This window comes from Callithrix jacchus, chromosome 3 (genome assembly GCF_049354715.1).
Source record: "Callithrix jacchus isolate 240 chromosome 3, calJac240_pri, whole genome shotgun sequence".
Taxonomy (NCBI): domain Eukaryota; kingdom Metazoa; phylum Chordata; class Mammalia; order Primates; family Cebidae; genus Callithrix; species Callithrix jacchus.
The window spans coordinates 190,892,185-190,908,348 of NC_133504.1; the positions used below are offsets into that span (position 1 = coordinate 190,892,185).

Sequence of the window (16,164 nt, forward strand, 5' to 3'; positions counted from 1 at the left end):
ATGCCTTCACTCTCTCCAGCCTGCAGCCCCCTTACGCCTTCACTCTCTCCAGCCTGCAGCCCCCTTATGCCTTCACTCTCTCCAGCCTGCAAGGTCTGCCCTAGGCACATCCAGGCCAACCTCAAAAATCAGCGAGGGGCCAGGCGCCGTGGCTCACGCCTGCAATCCCAGCACTTTGGGCGGCTGAGGCGGGCACATCAGGAGGTCAGGCGTTTGAGACCAGCCTGGTCAACATGGTGAAACCCCGTCTCTACTAAAAATACAAAAATTAGCCGGGCGTGGTAGTGCAGGTCTGTAATCCCAGCTACTAAATTGGCTAAGGCAAGAGAATCACTTGAATCCGGGAGGCAGAGGTTGCAGTGAGCCAAGATCGCACCACTGCACTCCAGCCTGGGCAACAATGCCAGACTCCATCTCAAAAAAAAAAAAAAAAAAAAAGAAATCAGCAAAAGGGTGGGGGGTGCCGGGGCCAGTCTGCGCTCCCAGTCCTGCCACCTCCCGGGCCAGCCTTAGGGTCAGGGGTCACTAGGGCGACCCGCCAGCCGGGATTTGATGAAGAGTTCAGCCCCCTCCCTAGAAAGGGCGTCCTCGGCCAGAGGTGGCCAGTTCCTGCCTCTGGGAACCCTCGGGCCAGACACAGAGGACGCAGCCCCCACCCCCCAGGCCCTCCCGCAGCTCCGGCGTCCACTGGGCGCTCCGGCGAGCCCGCCCGCTCTGGGCCTGTTTCCCACTGACACCCTGGGAGGCCTGGCCCTTGGGCTCGGAGCGTCTGCGTTCCTCTCCGAGGTCCCGGCCTTTCCGGGGACCAGTCTGCGTCCGGCGGGGAGGGGAGTCGCCCGCGGCCACAAGCGAGACCCCAGGCAGAGCGCGAGGCTCCGTACCCCGCGGAGGCACCGCTTTCGCCGCGCTCAGACCCGAAGGCCCGGCCTGGCCCACGCCCAGATCGCCTCGCTGCGCCCGCGTCGCCGAGACACCCCGGCGTCCTAACGGGCCCTCACGCCGGCGGGCGGTCCCCGCGCGCTGCGCTTCCTCTAGGCAACGCGTCCGGCCGCAGCGCCCTCATTGGCCGCACGCCCCGCCACCGGCCATTGGGCCGCAGTGCCTGTTTTACATAGGCCGCTCTGCCCAATCGGCGCGCGGCGCCTACTTAACATGCACGGCGGCCGCCAGTCAGCTAGCGCGGGGGCCGGGCCACCACGTGCTGTTGCTAAGCTCGGGCTTCTAAATTGTTACTAGCGCGGCAGGCCTATCGCAGCCCAGCTCCGCATCTGTCAACATGCTCGGCCCGGCCCGAGGCGCTCGGCCCGTCCCCATTGGCCCCGGCCCGGCCCGGTGCCCGCCCCCGGAGCCCGAGCGCGGCCTCCCATTGGCTATGCGGGCCGCCGCTCGTCCTTATGTGTCAATTTGAGGGCCCGAGGCGGAGGGTGGCGGCCGAGCGCCGGAGTCCGTGGAGTCTGGAAGTGCGGCGGCCGGGCGCGCGGGGCGAGCGGCGAGCGGAGCCGGCCGGAGCGGGCCGGGCAGCGGCCGCCGCCGTCCCTGGGCGTGCGGGCGGGCGCGGGCAGGAGGATGGAGCTGAACTCCCTACTGATCCTGCTGGAGGCGGCCGAGTACCTGGAGCGCAGGGAGCGAGGTAGCGGCGGCGCCCCATTGTGCGCCCGCGGAGATGGGCGGGCGGAGGGGCCGGGCCGGGCGGGGGCCGCTGACCGCGCCGTGTCCCCGCAGAGGCCGAGCACGGCTACGCCTCGGTGCTGCCCTTCGACGGCGACTTCGCCAGGGAGAAAACAAAGGCGGCCGGCCTGGTGCGCAAGGCCCCGAACAACAGGTACCGCCCCCCGCGCCCTCCCCCGCCCCCGCCCGGCCCGAACCCTCGCCCCCGCCCGGAGCGTGCTCCCGAGGCCCTGATTCCCCGCCCGCGGCCCTCGTCGGCGCCGCCGCCGCCGCCGCCGTGCGCCCCGGCGGCCAGCCTGGAGGAGGAGGCGCGCAGGCCGCGGCCGCAGCCCCGTCTGGCCGGCCCCGCCCTCGCCGTCGCCATCTTCCCGCGGCCGCGCCTCCCGGGCCGCTCGCGTAAACAGTGCCACGCGTACAGCGCCCGCCGCCGGGGTCCGCTCCCGCGCCGGCTCCCGGCCCCCGAGTTGTTCTAGACTTTTCCAGGCGGTTTAAAAGTTGTCAGCGGGCGGTGGCCGGTGCCCCATGGGTCCGGGGAAACAGGCTCAGCCAGGGTCCCCCGGGGCCCCTTCTTTGCGCGGGTGGGTGGGCGGCCTTTTTCCGACTGGCTCCTAGAGCCGAGCTCTGCTGCTCGGCGACCTCCTCCCACCCCCAGGAGCCTGGACAGAGAAGGCGCGTGGAGACGCTGTCCTGGGCCCCATTCCTCCCAGGGTGCCCACCGCCCCTGCCCAGACTCCTGATACACCGAAACTCCAGCCACCAGTGCGTGGGTCCCCTTCTTTAAGACAGGAGGCTTATTTAGGGAGGAGCGGGCAGGCTGCAGGGCAAGAGCTCCCTGAGGTCGTTACCCCTAACTTGGCCTCCTGTTAGGCTGCAGAAGCCCCAAAGCTGGGGTGCATGCAGGTCTGCGGAGTGGGGACCCTGGGCTGGGCTCCCCTGGGATTTCCACCCTCCTGGCTGCTGAGGACCACGGCACACCTGGCCCTGTCCGCGCGCACCCTAGCCCAGCCCTTCTCTGTGAGCAGGCTGGGAGCTGCCTTTGCAGGGGGCTTCAGGGCATGGCTCATTCCGGTGGCCTTCCTCTTCTGGGGAAGCGGAAAGGCTGCCGTCCTGAGCCTGCTGAGGAATTGGTTGAGTCCCTGGCTGCCTTGGCTGGAACCTGTCTCTGAGCCCCCCCGTTGGGGACAGTTTAGGGACGGACAGGAGTGTAGCCAGGGGACCGTTGCCTCGGGCCTCCTCAAGCAGGCCTGGCCCCTGCTGCCGCTTCTCACCAAACCGACTCCGTGACCCATGGAAACTCCGGGGTGTGATCTGGGGCTCCCCCAGCATGAGGTGCCCAAAGCTGCCCGCCAGCGTCCTGGCGAAGGCTGCACGAGCACCTCTATGCTGAGCGTTGTTTTACACGTGCGGCCACTTCGTCTTCATCCCAGGCTCAGAGAGGTGTCCTCCCCCGCCCTGAGCCTCTGTAGCCGGGCTCGAGTGTAGTGTTGCGAACTCGGCTCACTGCAACCTTCACTGCCCGGGTTCAAGTTATTCTTCTGCCTCGGCCTCCTGAGTAGCTGGGACTACGGGCACGTGCCACCACGCCTGGCTAATTTTTTTGTATTTTCAGTTGGCCAGGACAGTCTAATCTCCTGACCTTCTGATCCACCTACCTCCACCTCCCAAAGTTCTGGGATTACAGGAGTGAGCCACCATGCCCAGCCTGTTACTTTTCTATTTATGGCCAAGGAAACTGAGGCAAGGAGAGGTTTGGTTACATGCCTGCCACTCCCCCACCTCTGATGATGCCTGTTCCTGAGACGGGGTCCTAGCTATCCACATTCTGCTGGGACAGAGACCTTGCGGACACTGGTGAGGGAGGCAGAGGCTCCCCAGCTGGGGTGCGACTCCCCCTGGCTCTGCTGGCCCCGCTCCCCTGGGACCTGAGGCAGCCCAGGGCTGGCAGGCTTGGCCCCTTCCTTGGTGGGCAGCACTGCCCTGGAGGTTTTCCTCAGCCAGCCCAGACAAGGAGCTGGGCAGAGCAGGGGCCAGAGGGTTTCCGAGCCCCTGACTTGTCCCCAATTGTGAGGCTTCCGTGCCCTGCCAAGTTGAGGGAGGGGACACACAGTGGGGCTGGGGCGGAGGGTAGGGAGTGTGGCAGGAGGCCAGTGTTGGGATTGAGGGAGCAGCAGGGTCTGGGGCCAGCCTGCAGGGGGTCCATTCTGTGGGAAGTGTGCTTGCCTCCTGGGGTCACGGGGGTGCTGGGAACACACTTGGCACAGCCTCCGCGGGGATGGGTCCCACCTCTCCTGAGTGCTCCTGGGACCCATGTCACAAACATACCCCTAAATGGGCCCCAGGGGTCTCTGGGCCCAGGAGGAGCTGCAGGGGGTTGGGGGGGTACCTGGCTGCTGGAAGAGTGCCCCCTGCCTCCAGGGTGGGGTCCAGCCCCATGTCACCCTTCAAGGGGAGGGCAGGTAGGTTTCTTTACGATGAAGGGCACCTGCTGACCCCGACCTCCCTCCTGAGCCAGCAGACAGACAGACCCTCATGGCCAGGCTGCAGTTTTTGCTGAGGACAGAGCACGGCTCATTCCTGTGGCCTGCCTGTTCTGGGGAAGCAGAGAGGCTGGCTCAGGGGCCCATCTCTCTGAGGCCAGTGAGGAGCATATGGCTGTGGCCTCTGCTGGCTCTGGCTAGCCCTGGCAGTGGTTCTGAGGCTCCTGGTCCAGCCCATGTGACCGGCAGGCTCTCCAGGACCCTGAGACCTGGGTCTGGAGGCTCCGCTGAGGCCACACAGGGAGGCCCAGGGCCTGTTGGTGCAGCGGGTGGGAAGGGCAGGAACTTGGCCTGAGTGAGGCCCGATCCCAAGTTCCTAAAGCATGCAGGGGTCACCAGAAGCTTCAGGAAGGAGCCAGGAACTAGGGGCAGGGAGAGGCCTCAGGGCTGGGTCTGGAGGTGTCCCAAGGTGGCCTGAGCTCTCTACCCACCTGTGAACTGCATTCCAGGAGGCCCAGGAGCCCTGGCTGGTCTATGGGGTCCTGCCTGGGAAGGTGGCCTGGAGCTCCGATCAAGGTCCCCCTGCCTCGTTGCCCTTCAGGGCAGATGCATGGCACACCTGCAGTGCTGGGAATTGTGTGCCTGTGTCTGAATGGGCCAGAAAGGTGTGTAGCAGGTGGGGCCACTGTCCCCAGAGAGGCTGAGTCTGGGCTTCCAGGGCAGCTTGTCCTGTAGCACACAGCCCCTGAGGGATGTGGGAGGGCTGTCCTCAGTGTCCCCCGTGCCACTGGCCTAGGAATCATCCACCTCTCAGAGGCCCCTCATGGGCTAACCTGGCTGAGACTTCTGTGTCCCTGGCCCCATTGGTAAAGTGGGCTGTGGTCACACAGGTGTGCGAGCGCGGTAGGATGCTGGGTCAGGACAGGACCACCCACGTCCTGAGGGCCTGGTCTCGGCTGCATCTCCCCCTGCCTACTGTCCTAGGTGCAGGGCCGCTTTGGCTCCAAGGACACAGCTGGCTTCGGGGACTGGGGAGCAGGGAAGGCAGATGGCTAGGTAGGTCAGCGCCAGGACCTTCTGCTGCTCCCTGGGCCTCCTCCGGGCCTCTGGAAGGGGGCCTGGGTCCTCCGTCAGCCAGAGTCCCCATGGGCCTTGCTAGGTGGGCTGGTAGCTCTGGGCGCCCTGGACCTGCCTGCAGCTCAGGGCCTCCCTGTCCTCGTGGCTCAGTGCATGGTTCACCCCGCCCTGGGTGGGCAGCTGCTCACCTCCCCAAGCCCTCACTGTTCTGGGCCATTCTGGGACCAGAAAGCCAGCTGCAGCTGTGTGGAGGGGGCTGCTGTGTACCCTGGTGGTCAGGCAGCAGAGTGAGCTCTGTCTCTCTGTCTCTCTAAACAGGTCTTCACACAACGAGCTAGAAAAGCACAGGTAAGTGACCCCCCAGCCCCTACATGAGCCCAGCGCCTGTCCTGTCCCGTGCTGAGGGTACGTGGTGCGCTGAGCCTGCCCGTGTCCCTGGCATGGCCGACTGTGCTGCCAGGCTGTGTCTTAATCTTGGGAAGGATCAGGCTTGGAGGAGGAGGCTGAGGTCGCTTCAGGCACTCTGTGCTAGAGGCAGGAGATGGTGGGGGACCGGTCCTGCTCTCTGGAGTTTATCCAGGTGGGGGTCAGAGATGTGGACAGGGGCCCTGTGGTGTGTAACCATCAGGGCTCTTAGCTTTCAGGATGATGGGCTCCAGTTGGGAGGGTTTGGTGCTCTGCCCTGTGCATTCTGGGGTCTGCCTTCCAGGGAGCCACACTAGAATCTTGTCCGGGACTGGAGGGCCGCCAGTCCCTGGCCTCCTGGGAACCTCCGGCCCAGGGCAGGGTTCAGGGGAGCCCTCGAGTGAAGCTGCGGGATTTTCATCCCTGCAGGCTGCAGGCCCAGCTCTGCCAGTGGGGATGAGGTGCAGGTGAGCTCAGGGGCCTAGGCCTGCCAGCGGGAGCCCTGGGTGCGCGCAGAGGTGGCCCTAGAGGCAGGAGCCCCATACCAGGAGCAGACAGAGCCCCTGAGGGATGCTAGGCCATCGCTCTCCTGACTTGTGATGCTGTCTGTGAGATGGGTCAGCTTTTTCCTGCCTTCCTGGTGGGGCGGGTCTGTGTGCTGGTTCAGCCCCCTCCACAGCCTGCTTTAGAAAGGTTTGGTGCTCGGCCAGGTCTCCGCCTCCCCCCCATGTCTACCACTACAGCAGCGCCAACTTCCGCTCCCCCGGGATTCGGGGCACTGGCTGGGGTGGGCGGCTGGGCAGGGACAGAACGCTGTGTTCTCTGAGGAACTGCACTTCCTGGACAGGTCATGTGTGTTTGGGGGTTCCCTAGAGGCCACAGAGGTGGGGGCAGGTACAGGGCCCAAGAGAACCAGGCAGGCCTGGAGTTGTTCCCAGTCCTAAGGAGACTAGCCTTGACCAGGACCCAGGAGCCAGGGCAGGCACGTGGGGGTATTCAGGGAAGGCTTCCTGGAGGCGGTTCCTGGGAGGACAGCCCCCCAATGGGGACAGACTGAGGAGCAATGCCATTGGGGTGGGTGAGTGGCAAGGGTGTGGCAGCCCTTGGGGGAGGACAGGGACCTGCCCAGATGCCCCTTGACCTGGCCTTGCCCTCTGCCCTTTCCTGCCGGAGGCTGCGTTTAGCCTGGGCCTCATGGGACCTTTTTGAGACACAGGAGGGATGGGTGGACAGCCGGGGTGTCTCTGTAGGCTCTCCCACCCCTGTGCAGGGGGTCTCTGCTCTCACTGGCCAAGAGGCAGGTGTGGACAGCCCCACAAACCCACAGGCCTGAAGCTAGGGCCCGGATCACAGCCTCTGTGATCCCAGCTGCTCCTGGCTGCAGCAAGGGCTGCATGCTGTCTTGGGGAAGGAAGGAAACCCCTGGCTGGGCCACCCAGCCATACCGGGAGGCAGGCCCTGGACAGCGCTTTGCCCGGAGGTGTCTCCTTACTGGGGACTGGGCTGGGCCTGTGGGACTTCCCCTTGTGGGTGCTCTGAGCCAAGCCTTCCCAGCCCAGCTCCTCCTCCTCCCTCATTTGTAGAGAGGCAGCTCCAGCAGGTCTGAGGCCGGTGCACTGCTGCCAACCCAGGGGCCAAGGGACTGTGGAGACCTCACCTTCTTGGCTGCTGACCTCACGGGACCCGCTCCAGGCTCTGGTCTTAGTGCGTTCCGGGGGAAGTTCCCAGCCTTCTTTACTGGCCGTCAACAGCCCCTGGATGGCAGGGCCCATCCCAAAAGCCGGTCCAGAGTCCTCAGCTGAGCCCCTGCTCCACATTCCCTAGCATGTCCAGGTCCTGGGAGGCCGAGGAGCCCCCTGCAGCCCAGCCTTATGTGTGTGATGCAGCCTCACGTGGCCTTCCCAGGGCTTGGGAAGTTCTGTTGGCAACATGTGGAAAACACAGGCAGACAGAGGGAGTGGGAGGCACGCTGGCTCCTGGGCCACCCCCGGCTCCCCGTCAGCACAGCCAGGCTTTCTGGTTGGCTGGGATGCTGGCATGGAGCCATGCCCTCTCAGTGCCCTGGGTCCTCCTCCAGGCGTGGGGGTTCTGGGGAGGCTGGGAGGTGCTACATCAGAGGTGGGGCTGCTGTCAGTATCAGCCCATCGCGATCTGGTCCTGCAAGCAGGTTCTGCCTCTTACCCACGCAGATTCCTTCAGGAAGTGGGGTTTTAACAGCCTCTTGGAATGGCCAGAGACAGCTGTGGGTGCTGGCGAGGCCAGGGCACTGCAGCGACAGAAGACAGTGGCGCCACGGGCTGTGGGGCTTCGTGGCTCAGAAGGGTGGGTGGCATCTTCCTGGGGTCCCACCTCCAGCTGGTGGCAGAGCTGGCTCCAGGCCTGGCTGCAGCCTGCCCCATCACAGCCACCTGCTGCCCAGGGCAGGAACTTCTGTGGCCTGCAGTGCTGGCACCCGCCCTCCTGGGCCAGGCAGACCTGCTAGAAGGTTTTGGACAGTGTGTGTGTGTGGTCAGATGGCTTCTGTTTGTCTCTTGAGAAAGGTGTGCCGTGATTTCTAAAGCGGTCTGTTCATGGACCTCCCCTGCGCCCCACCCCAGAGACCGCATCCCGGGCCCTCGGAGGCTGAGCCACATCCTCCGCGCTCCCCGCGGGCACTAACATGCCGATGAGACTCGGATAAGAAGGGGACCTTGTTCTCCATTTCCTCACTTGACCTTTCACCCGACACCACGTACGTAAGTCCTGTCCACCTGTGTCAGGGCACGCTTCTCCACCTCCTCACCCCTGATGACCGCACAGGACACCTGGCTGTGCCGCCTGCGTTCGCAGCGATGACCCTCTGGTTAACACAGGTATTTCCAGACGGTGCTGCGGTGAGCCATGGTGAGCACGGGCCTTTGTGGATCTGGGGGGTAGCTTTGTAGGACCAAGGCCCTGGAAGTAGATATGCTGTTGGTGGTCAGTGCTAACTGTGCGATGGCCCTCCAGACCTGTGTCCCCTTCTGCTCTCCCACCAGCAAACCATCAGCGACCCCTCGAGCTGGCTGGCGCAGGAGCCACGCCTTCCGCTTCAGCCCATAGGAGGGTGAAAGCTGTGTCTCCTTGTCTCAGCTCTCATTCGGGCTCTGGTGAGGTGGAGTCGGGCGTTAGGTTAGGTTGGCCCTCGTGTTCTGCAGCTCTCCTGTGTGTGTCCTTCGCCCGTTGTGACGTCGAGGCGTTCTGCTTTTGATTTTTCATGTGTATGAGCTCAACATATCACGAATACTAACCGTTTGTCTTTTACATGTATTGCAAAGATTGTTCTACCTGTTACTTGTCTTTCAGCTGTGTTTTTCTTTCTTGTGCAACCGTGTCTTTTTCTGATTGTCACAGCAATATGTGTTTTTTAGCCTAGAAAACCTGGAAAATACAGAAAAGCACAAAGCTAACGTAATAAAATTGCCAGGCGCGTCGCCTGGAGACGCGCCCCCTGTGCCTCCTTGTGTTCTGTCGCGTCTCTTGTGTGCGTCTGCTCTTTTTGTTTTTTAAACAAAATTGGGTCACTTGTCGCCTGTGTGGGTCCGTATCCTGATTTTTTTCACTGGACATTCATGATGTGCACCTGTCACACACTAAAATGATGATGAAGTCGTTTGGGGTGGTGGAATTTGGGGGACTTGGAGTTTTTTTTCCTTTTTGTTGATTTGCATTTTTAAGTTGTTCTGCAGAGGTCATGTAGTGCTGATGTCATTACCTGGGGGCTTGGAAAGCGATTTGTTACAGTGAACCGGGGAGAATCCCTCTGGCAGCATCCCACTTGCAAACCTGGTCCCGATGGTGGCTGCAGTAGAGTGGCGGTGCCCCTCAGGAAAGGACCCCTCCCTGAGCAGAGAGAGCATGCTTCGGCCTCTTGGCTGCACAGTTCCTGGGGAGTGGGGAGGCGGGGTGCTCACTGCTGTTGGAGGTGGGAGGCTGAGTATCCAGGCACTGGGGTGGTCATGGAGCTGCCGCCTGGGACCCCTTTCCCTGCACCTGTGCACGGGAGGCAGAGCAGGAGATGCTGAGGATCTTAGCCCCATTTAGGCCACTTCCAGGCAGACCTCCAGACTCGTGAGACTGTTACCACTGCACCCCACAGGCCGCTCCTTCTTCAGGTTCCTCCTCTGTCCAGAGAAAATGGCTGTTCCTGCCCACGTTCCTCCCAGGGGGACACGATTTGCTGGGCTTGGGAGTGGCAGGATCAGACATGCCAAGGCCGGGCGCTCAGCGTTGGTGCCATGTGGGAAAGGCACACATGCAGGCATCCGGTTGGGTGGCAGGTTTTCAAAAGACAAAAATGTTCCTACCCCTTGACCTGGCAATTCCACTCCTAAGGATTTACCCAAAGCAGACTGTCCTGTATTTGGAAGCAGCCTGTGCGGCCTGCACAGGATGGATGAGTCTGTGGGTGAACATGGCAGTGGCAGACCTCCTGGTGCCCTGCACTGCCAGGCAGGCGCACACGGGCGTGGCCGGGGTCCCACGCTGAGTCGGTGCCTCTGGGTGAGCTGGAACTCCCCGTGAGCTCCACCAGCCTCCTCTGCAGACAAGCAGGCCAGGGGGAGGGCAGTGTTTCCGCAGGGGCAGGCCTGGGATGAAGCCGGGGTCCCTCCCGAGGCATCCAATGGATGCGTCCTGGAGGATTGTGGCATGCGAGCAAGTGCCCTTGAGTGTGAACAGGCAAGCACCACGAGTGCCACGGCTCCGGTTTTGTGAAAAGTGGATTCATCTGTGGTACAGGGACAGACTCGGAAATGAAGCCGTTTCCAAGGGGATACGAAACTTGGATTGGAAGGGCCTGGCCCCTGGCCCTCCTCTGACCTAGGATGATCGTGTTTCCATGGTCACAGAAGTGACAGCACTTTGTACATGATGAGATGGAAAAATGTAAACCTTGTCTGAGGCTCTCAGACCTCTGGGTGCAGCCTGAACAGGACCCCTCGCCTCACACCACCCCTCCCTGCACATGGACTCCAAGCACTTCTGCTGGGCGTCTAGGGGACTGTGGGAGTTGGGCTGCTCCTGGGGGCCAGGGCAGTTGGCAGCCAGGCTAGCAGGGGGTCCTCAAGAGGGACCCTCAGCACACCTGCAGCAGTGGATAGTGGGGGCCGGGTCTGTGCCGGGGCCGCCCCAGACCTCTCACCCCATGGGCTTTGCCGCCCCGGCCTGATGGTTCTGTCTCTGGCTCTTTCAGACGAGCCAAACTCAGGCTGTACCTGGAGCAGCTTAAGCAGCTGGTGCCCCTGGGCCCTGACAGTACCCGCCACACCACACTGAGCCTCCTGAAGCGGGCCAAGGTGCACATCAAGGTGAGCGGGCCTCGCCCTCCACCCTGCCCTGTCTGGCTGCCTCGGTGTCCCTGCTTGCCTTGGGGGTGCTTACGGGACCCTGGGCAGCCTTTGGATAAGAGGGCCTGAAGGTGGGTGGGGAGCCATCTGGCAGGTGTGTCGGGCCTGGTGGTTTTCACCAGGGTGGAGGAGCAGTGACAGGAGCTGCTGAGGGTTGAGGCGGTTCCATGGCTTGTGCTGGGTTTGTTGGGTGCCGATGGCGTCAGAGGCTGCAGAGCAGCGTGCGCCGGGATAGAGAGGAGGAGGTGGGGCATGTGTTGCCCACTGGGGCCCTGGGCTGTGAAGGGGCAGCTGCTGGAAGGGGAGAGGGGTTCAGGAGGGGCAGGGGCTCCCTTGGTACCATCATCGGGAGGCTGACTAAAAGTAGACAGCCTGTTGGTGGTGCCAGGATGGAGGTAGGGGCAGCAGCAGGGCCTGGCAGCAGGTCTGGGCTAAGGGAGACATTCCCTGGGGCAGCCTCCCAAAGGACATTAGACAGCTCTGTTGGTTTGGGGGCCTTGTGTCACTTGGGCTAACCAGGGCAGGTCTCTGCCCCCTCTGAGGACCTCCTCTGCCTGCATAGGCAGCAGGAGCTTTGAAGGGGCATAGCCAGAGCCCTGGGGGCCCTCACAGAGCAAGCAGTGTCTCCATGGGGCCCTCAGGAAGGTATAGAGAGGGCAGGGCACAGGTGCTGTGGGGACAGGCATAGAATAGGGCTAGGAGTGCCTGAGGAGACTTGCTGCAAGCAGGGCTGTCCTGGAGAAGGTGCCAGCCAAAGGTCAGGTCGTATGGCACTGACCCAGGGTGTCATGCCACACATGGCTTGGCTTGGCCAAGGCTGCCTGGTGGCTGCAGGTTTTAGAGCTGGGCCGTAGATGGAAACCACAGGGCTGGGAGGTGTCACCTGACTGTGACCACCTGGCTGGAGCAGGGAGGGACCCACGTCAGGCTGTGGGGCCAGCGGAGACTGGGCACCCTGTAGCCCCTAGCCTGGCTAGGCCTTGTCAGGGAGGGGCACCTCCCAGGGGCAGGGGACACCCCTTCTTGCTGTGGGCTCATAGCCCCCCTTGCCCCCAGAAACTGGAGGAGCAGGACCGCCGGGCGCTGAGCATCAAGGAGCAGCTGCGGCAGGAGCACTGCTTCCTGAAACGGCGCCTGGAGCAGCTGTCGGTGCAGAGCGTGGAGCGTGTGCGCACGGACAGCACGGGCTCCGCCGTCTCCACGGACGACTCGGAGCAAGGTGGGGTGCGGGGCAGCCTTGCCGGGGCCTCTGGGCACGCAGTGGCACAGCTCTCTGGGTGGAGAGGAGGCGCCAGGTGCCGGGGTTGGGGAGGCCCCTCCTGGCTCCCTGCTGTAGTAGTGTACGTGTTCATCACCGTCCGAGTGCAGAGGGACTGGACAGGGAGGGTGGGAGGCAGAGGCCGAGCTGACCACGGAGGGCTGGTGCTTCTGAGGCTGGGTTCTTAGCCAGAGCCCTCCTGGCATCTGCTGCCCTGGTTCCCAGACTGTGTCCTCTGCGCTTCTGCCCCTCTGCCCAGAGCTTCTGTTTCCAGAAAAGAGAGAGATGGGCCAGCACCCTCCACGTGGCCTGACCCCATTCCCGCTCTGTTCTCCTCAGAGGTGGACATAGAGGGCATGGAGTTTGGCCCTGGCGAGCTGGACAGTGTTGGCAGCAGTGACGCAGACGACCACTACAGCCTGCAGAGTGGCAGCAGCAGCGACAGCGGCTTTGGGCCCCACTGCCGGCGGCTGGGCCGCCCTGCCCTCTTGTAGGCCTGTGCCCTCTGCTGCTTGGCTTGCCTGCCCACCAGCCACGCGTGTCAGCCCTCCAGTTCTCCTTCAGTTGATGCCAGCCTCTCCACAGTCCCACTGCTGTGCCATTCTGGAAGCTCCAGCTGCCGCCTGGGTTGCCTGGCACTGTCCGCTTGCTGGTCAGGGCCTGCCAAGCCACCTGCCCCTCCCAGCTGGGCAGGGTCCCCTGCAAAGAGGCAGAGTCCAGCTCCCACGCCTGGAGCCCTGGTCAGCATTGCCACCCACAGTCTGTTCTCAGATTCCTAATCATTCCAGAAGTATTAAAGGTCATTGCTGCGAACCTCGGCGGGCGCCGTGTGAGGAAGCTTAATGACCACCACAGGGAGCTCAGACCCCCAACCCTGGATCCCAGGAGAAAGGAGTGGACTGAGAAGGAAGGCAGGCAAGGCCGGCTGTCCGTCTGACTGTCTGTTCACCTCCCTGTCAGTCCACGTAGGCTCCTGGCGTGGACAAGGGATCTGTGAAGGGCGGGACTTGGGTGGGCACCTGGGGCAGGTGGGTGGTCAGGGTCCTTCCCACCTCGCAGGTGTCACAGCCGAGGGCTGGGCTCTCCATGCTGGGCAGCATCTGCTTCGGTAGGACTGTCAGACGCACACACGCACGCACCTAGGCACACGCACCCGTGTACATGCCTCACATATGCAGACACACCTGGGCGCCCCAAGGTCACATGTTCTGGGGATGATGGCCTTCAGGGGTCATCTGGCAAACAGCCCCTGGGCTGTGCCTGCTTCCCGCTCCAGCTCCGGCTCACCCACGCCCATTCAACAGTCCTGCCTATGCACAAGCGAGGGGCTTCTCTTTCTGGCTGGGGCTAGGGTGAGCTGCAGTTATAGCCGCTGGGACCTCGGGGGCTTTTTCATCTCCCTTTTTTTAAACAAAAAGCAAAAAAGTCAAATGCTGCACTGCCCCGAGCCTCCTTAGGAAAGGGGTCCTTATGAGCTCTGCTGCAGCAGTCTCAGCTGGCAGAGAGGCTTTCCCAAAAAACAGAAGCATTTTTAAGAAGAAAGCGTCAAGACTGTGGGACGAGGGGCGTCCGTCTGTGCTGCCTGTTCCCTGAACCAGATTTTTGTACTCTATTTTCCTAGCCGTTGTTGTGTCCTTGTTTGCCGAGGGGTGGGAGCCACCCAGCGTCTCAGGGACCTGTCCCTCTGTCATGTCGTCAAAGTGTGCCTTGTGTCTTGTGTCTGGCCTTGCCCTTCCCACCAGCATGTCCCTCGTGGCTCAGGGTGCCCCAGGCCTGCCCAGCCAGTGCCGTCCTCTCATTCCCTGTGGGCAGCCCCTCCCGACAGCCAGGGCTTCCTGGGGGCACTGCAGCCAGGCCCTTGTGGGCAGCACAGAGGGGCTGTGACCTGACCCCTAGTGTTGCCTTCCCCAGCGGCTGGCAGGGGCCTGCTTGCTCCCTAAAGAGGTGGATTCTCGCCTTCACCTGCCTCGAGACCCCCGCTTCCTGGCTTAGGCGAGAGCGCCAGGTTTCAGACGCTGGCAGCCAGTGAAGACTGCACTCAGCGGTGGTGCAGGCCTGGCACCAGGAGGCTTGCCCCAGCCTTTCCTTCCTGCAGTCTCTGTCCCTGGTGGGGCTGGCCCTCAGCACGCCTCTGCTGCATCCTTACCAATTTCCACATTGTGGGGAAAATTCGTGTCTATTTTCAGTCGTATGCACAGATGCCCCAGGGTGGGGGGGCTGTTGTGGCAGAAAGGGGTCCCTGGAAACAGCTCTGGCACAGAACCTGCCCGACAGGCTGTAGGGGACAGAGTGCCTGGAGCCGAGGGGCATCCAAACGCCCTGCGGGTGGTGGTAAGGAAGCCTGTCTGCAGCTTCTTCCAGCCCCACTGGTGCCCAGAAAGGAGCTTCCCCTGCCTACCCGAGCTGTGCCCCCAGCCTTCATTTCAAACACCTGCACCTCTGAGCAAGGCGGGCCATGTTTAAGAGCTTGCTTTCCGAGCCAGCACTCCAGGGCCCTGAGGTGGTCACAACCCTGCCCTGAAATGAAGCACCAGCTCCCTGCCCCACCCTCTGGTGCCTGGGGTGGCCGGGGAGCTTCTGCTCTCATCTCTGACCAGCAGAATCCACCCAGTGACCGGTGGTGGCTCCTCCGCCAACCCTCCCAGCAGCTCAGCCCATGGCTTTTCAGGCTGTGGTTCCCACGTGGACTGGGAGGCAGTCCTACAGCCACCGGGGTGCTGTTCAGCTGCCCCTCCCTGCCAGCAGCAGGTGGGTGAGGGGTGGCCCACTGGGTGGGGGCTGGTGCTAGGAGTCATCCGCATGCTTCGACCTCCCACAGCTCACTGCCAGGGGCCTAGGTTGCTCCAGGGACCAAGAGGCCATCACCGTGTCTATAGAGAGATGGGAGCAGAACAGCCCCGGGATACCCGGGTCTCTGCCTGTGCCCTCGCAGCCCACACCGGGGCTCTCGGCTGCTGAGCACCTAGGCCCAGGCCCGGGTCCCCAGCCTCACTGGGAAGCGGCCCCCGTAAACCACATACCAGGGCCCCGCCATCCTCACAGAGTGGGAGAAGCCACAGCAAAGCTTCGCCTCTGCAGACCCCATTTTAGGTGCACAGTGCTTGGGCCTGCGGCCCTGGGTGGTGGAGGCTTGTTCTGATCTTTGGCTCTGGGGGCCCCGATCTGCTGTCTGCCCCGTCCCATGCCATTGAAGGGCGAGGCAGGTTCCCCTGTGCCCTGCCTCCCTCGGTCAGCGAACCTGGGGCCCTCTCCCCACTGCCTGCACAGAGGACCCTGACCCTGGGCCAGCAAGGTGACCCCAGGCCCATGTTGGGCACTAGGACAGGTTCCGTGCCAGAGTTGGGGGCCACATGAGGGCCTGGTGCCAGTGAGGGGGCGTGTGCTGGAGAGGGAAAGGGGCCCCTGCCCAGTTGTCCACCTCGTGGACCACGCTGTGTCCTTATGTCATTGTAATATAAATACAGATTTTTATACCTCACTCTGCTGGCTACGGCTCTTTGTGTGATTGTCACTGTCACCGTGCTCCGCTCTGTGCCCTCGGCCTCCAAGCAGAGAGCCTGGCCCAATGGCATCGCGCTGTGTGCCTTTCAGGTGTGGCCCTCGATGCCCTGCCACAGCCTCCTTTCTGGGAGGCCTGACGGAGCACAGCATCCCCTGCCACCAACCATACTGGGCCCACCGTCACAACTGCCTCTCTGGATGCTGGGGCACCTGGCGCTGGGTGAAGCCGGGATCAAGGCAGGAACCCCCATGGGCCTGTTGGCCAACCAGTTGCTCTTGCTCTTGTCCCAGAGGCCCTGGGACTTTGCCTCTGGCCTTTGTGCTGGGGCCCTGCTGGCCGAGGACAGCCCCATGCCAGCCAGAAGCCCTCTGTGCAGAAGCCACTGGCTCTCAAAGCTGCCCCATGAGAATC

At 63.1% G+C, this 16,164-nt stretch overlaps 1 protein-coding gene across 5 annotated transcripts; it reads left to right on the top strand.

The window, feature by feature from the left end:
- The first annotated feature begins 1,429 nt into the window (after positions 1–1,429).
- MXD4 (MAX dimerization protein 4) lies at positions 1,430–15,729 on the top strand. Of its 5 annotated transcripts, XM_035294619.3 has the most exons (7): positions 1,430–1,630; positions 1,723–1,822; positions 5,130–5,201; positions 5,541–5,570; positions 10,840–10,954; positions 12,050–12,212; positions 12,591–15,729. In XM_035294619.3, exons 1-7 carry the CDS (start codon positions 1,567–1,569, stop codon positions 12,743–12,745), a joined length of 699 nt encoding a protein of 232 aa, XP_035150510.1. In that variant the 5' UTR covers positions 1,430–1,566; the 3' UTR covers positions 12,746–15,729. The 5 variants fall into 5 exon arrangements, with proteins under 5 accessions (XP_035150510.1, XP_035150512.1, XP_035150515.3 ...); XM_035294621.3 differs by lacking the exon at positions 5,130–5,201; XM_035294620.3 differs by lacking the exons at positions 1,430–1,630; positions 1,723–1,822 and adding an exon at positions 4,562–4,810.
- Positions 15,730–16,164: the final 435 nt, after the last annotated feature.

Excerpts from the sequence above, each read along its gene's own strand:
- MXD4 (XM_035294619.3), top strand. The coding sequence starts at position 1,567 with ATGGAGCTGAACTCCCTACTGATCCTGCTGGAGGCGGCCGAGTACCTG. Across the intron at positions 5,571-10,839 it reads AACGAGCTAGAAAAGCACAG|ACGAGCCAAACTCAGGCTGT; the intron begins GTAAGTGACCCC and ends TGGCTCTTTCAG. Across the intron at positions 12,213-12,590 it reads CACGGACGACTCGGAGCAAG|AGGTGGACATAGAGGGCATG; the intron begins GTGGGGTGCGGG and ends TGTTCTCCTCAG.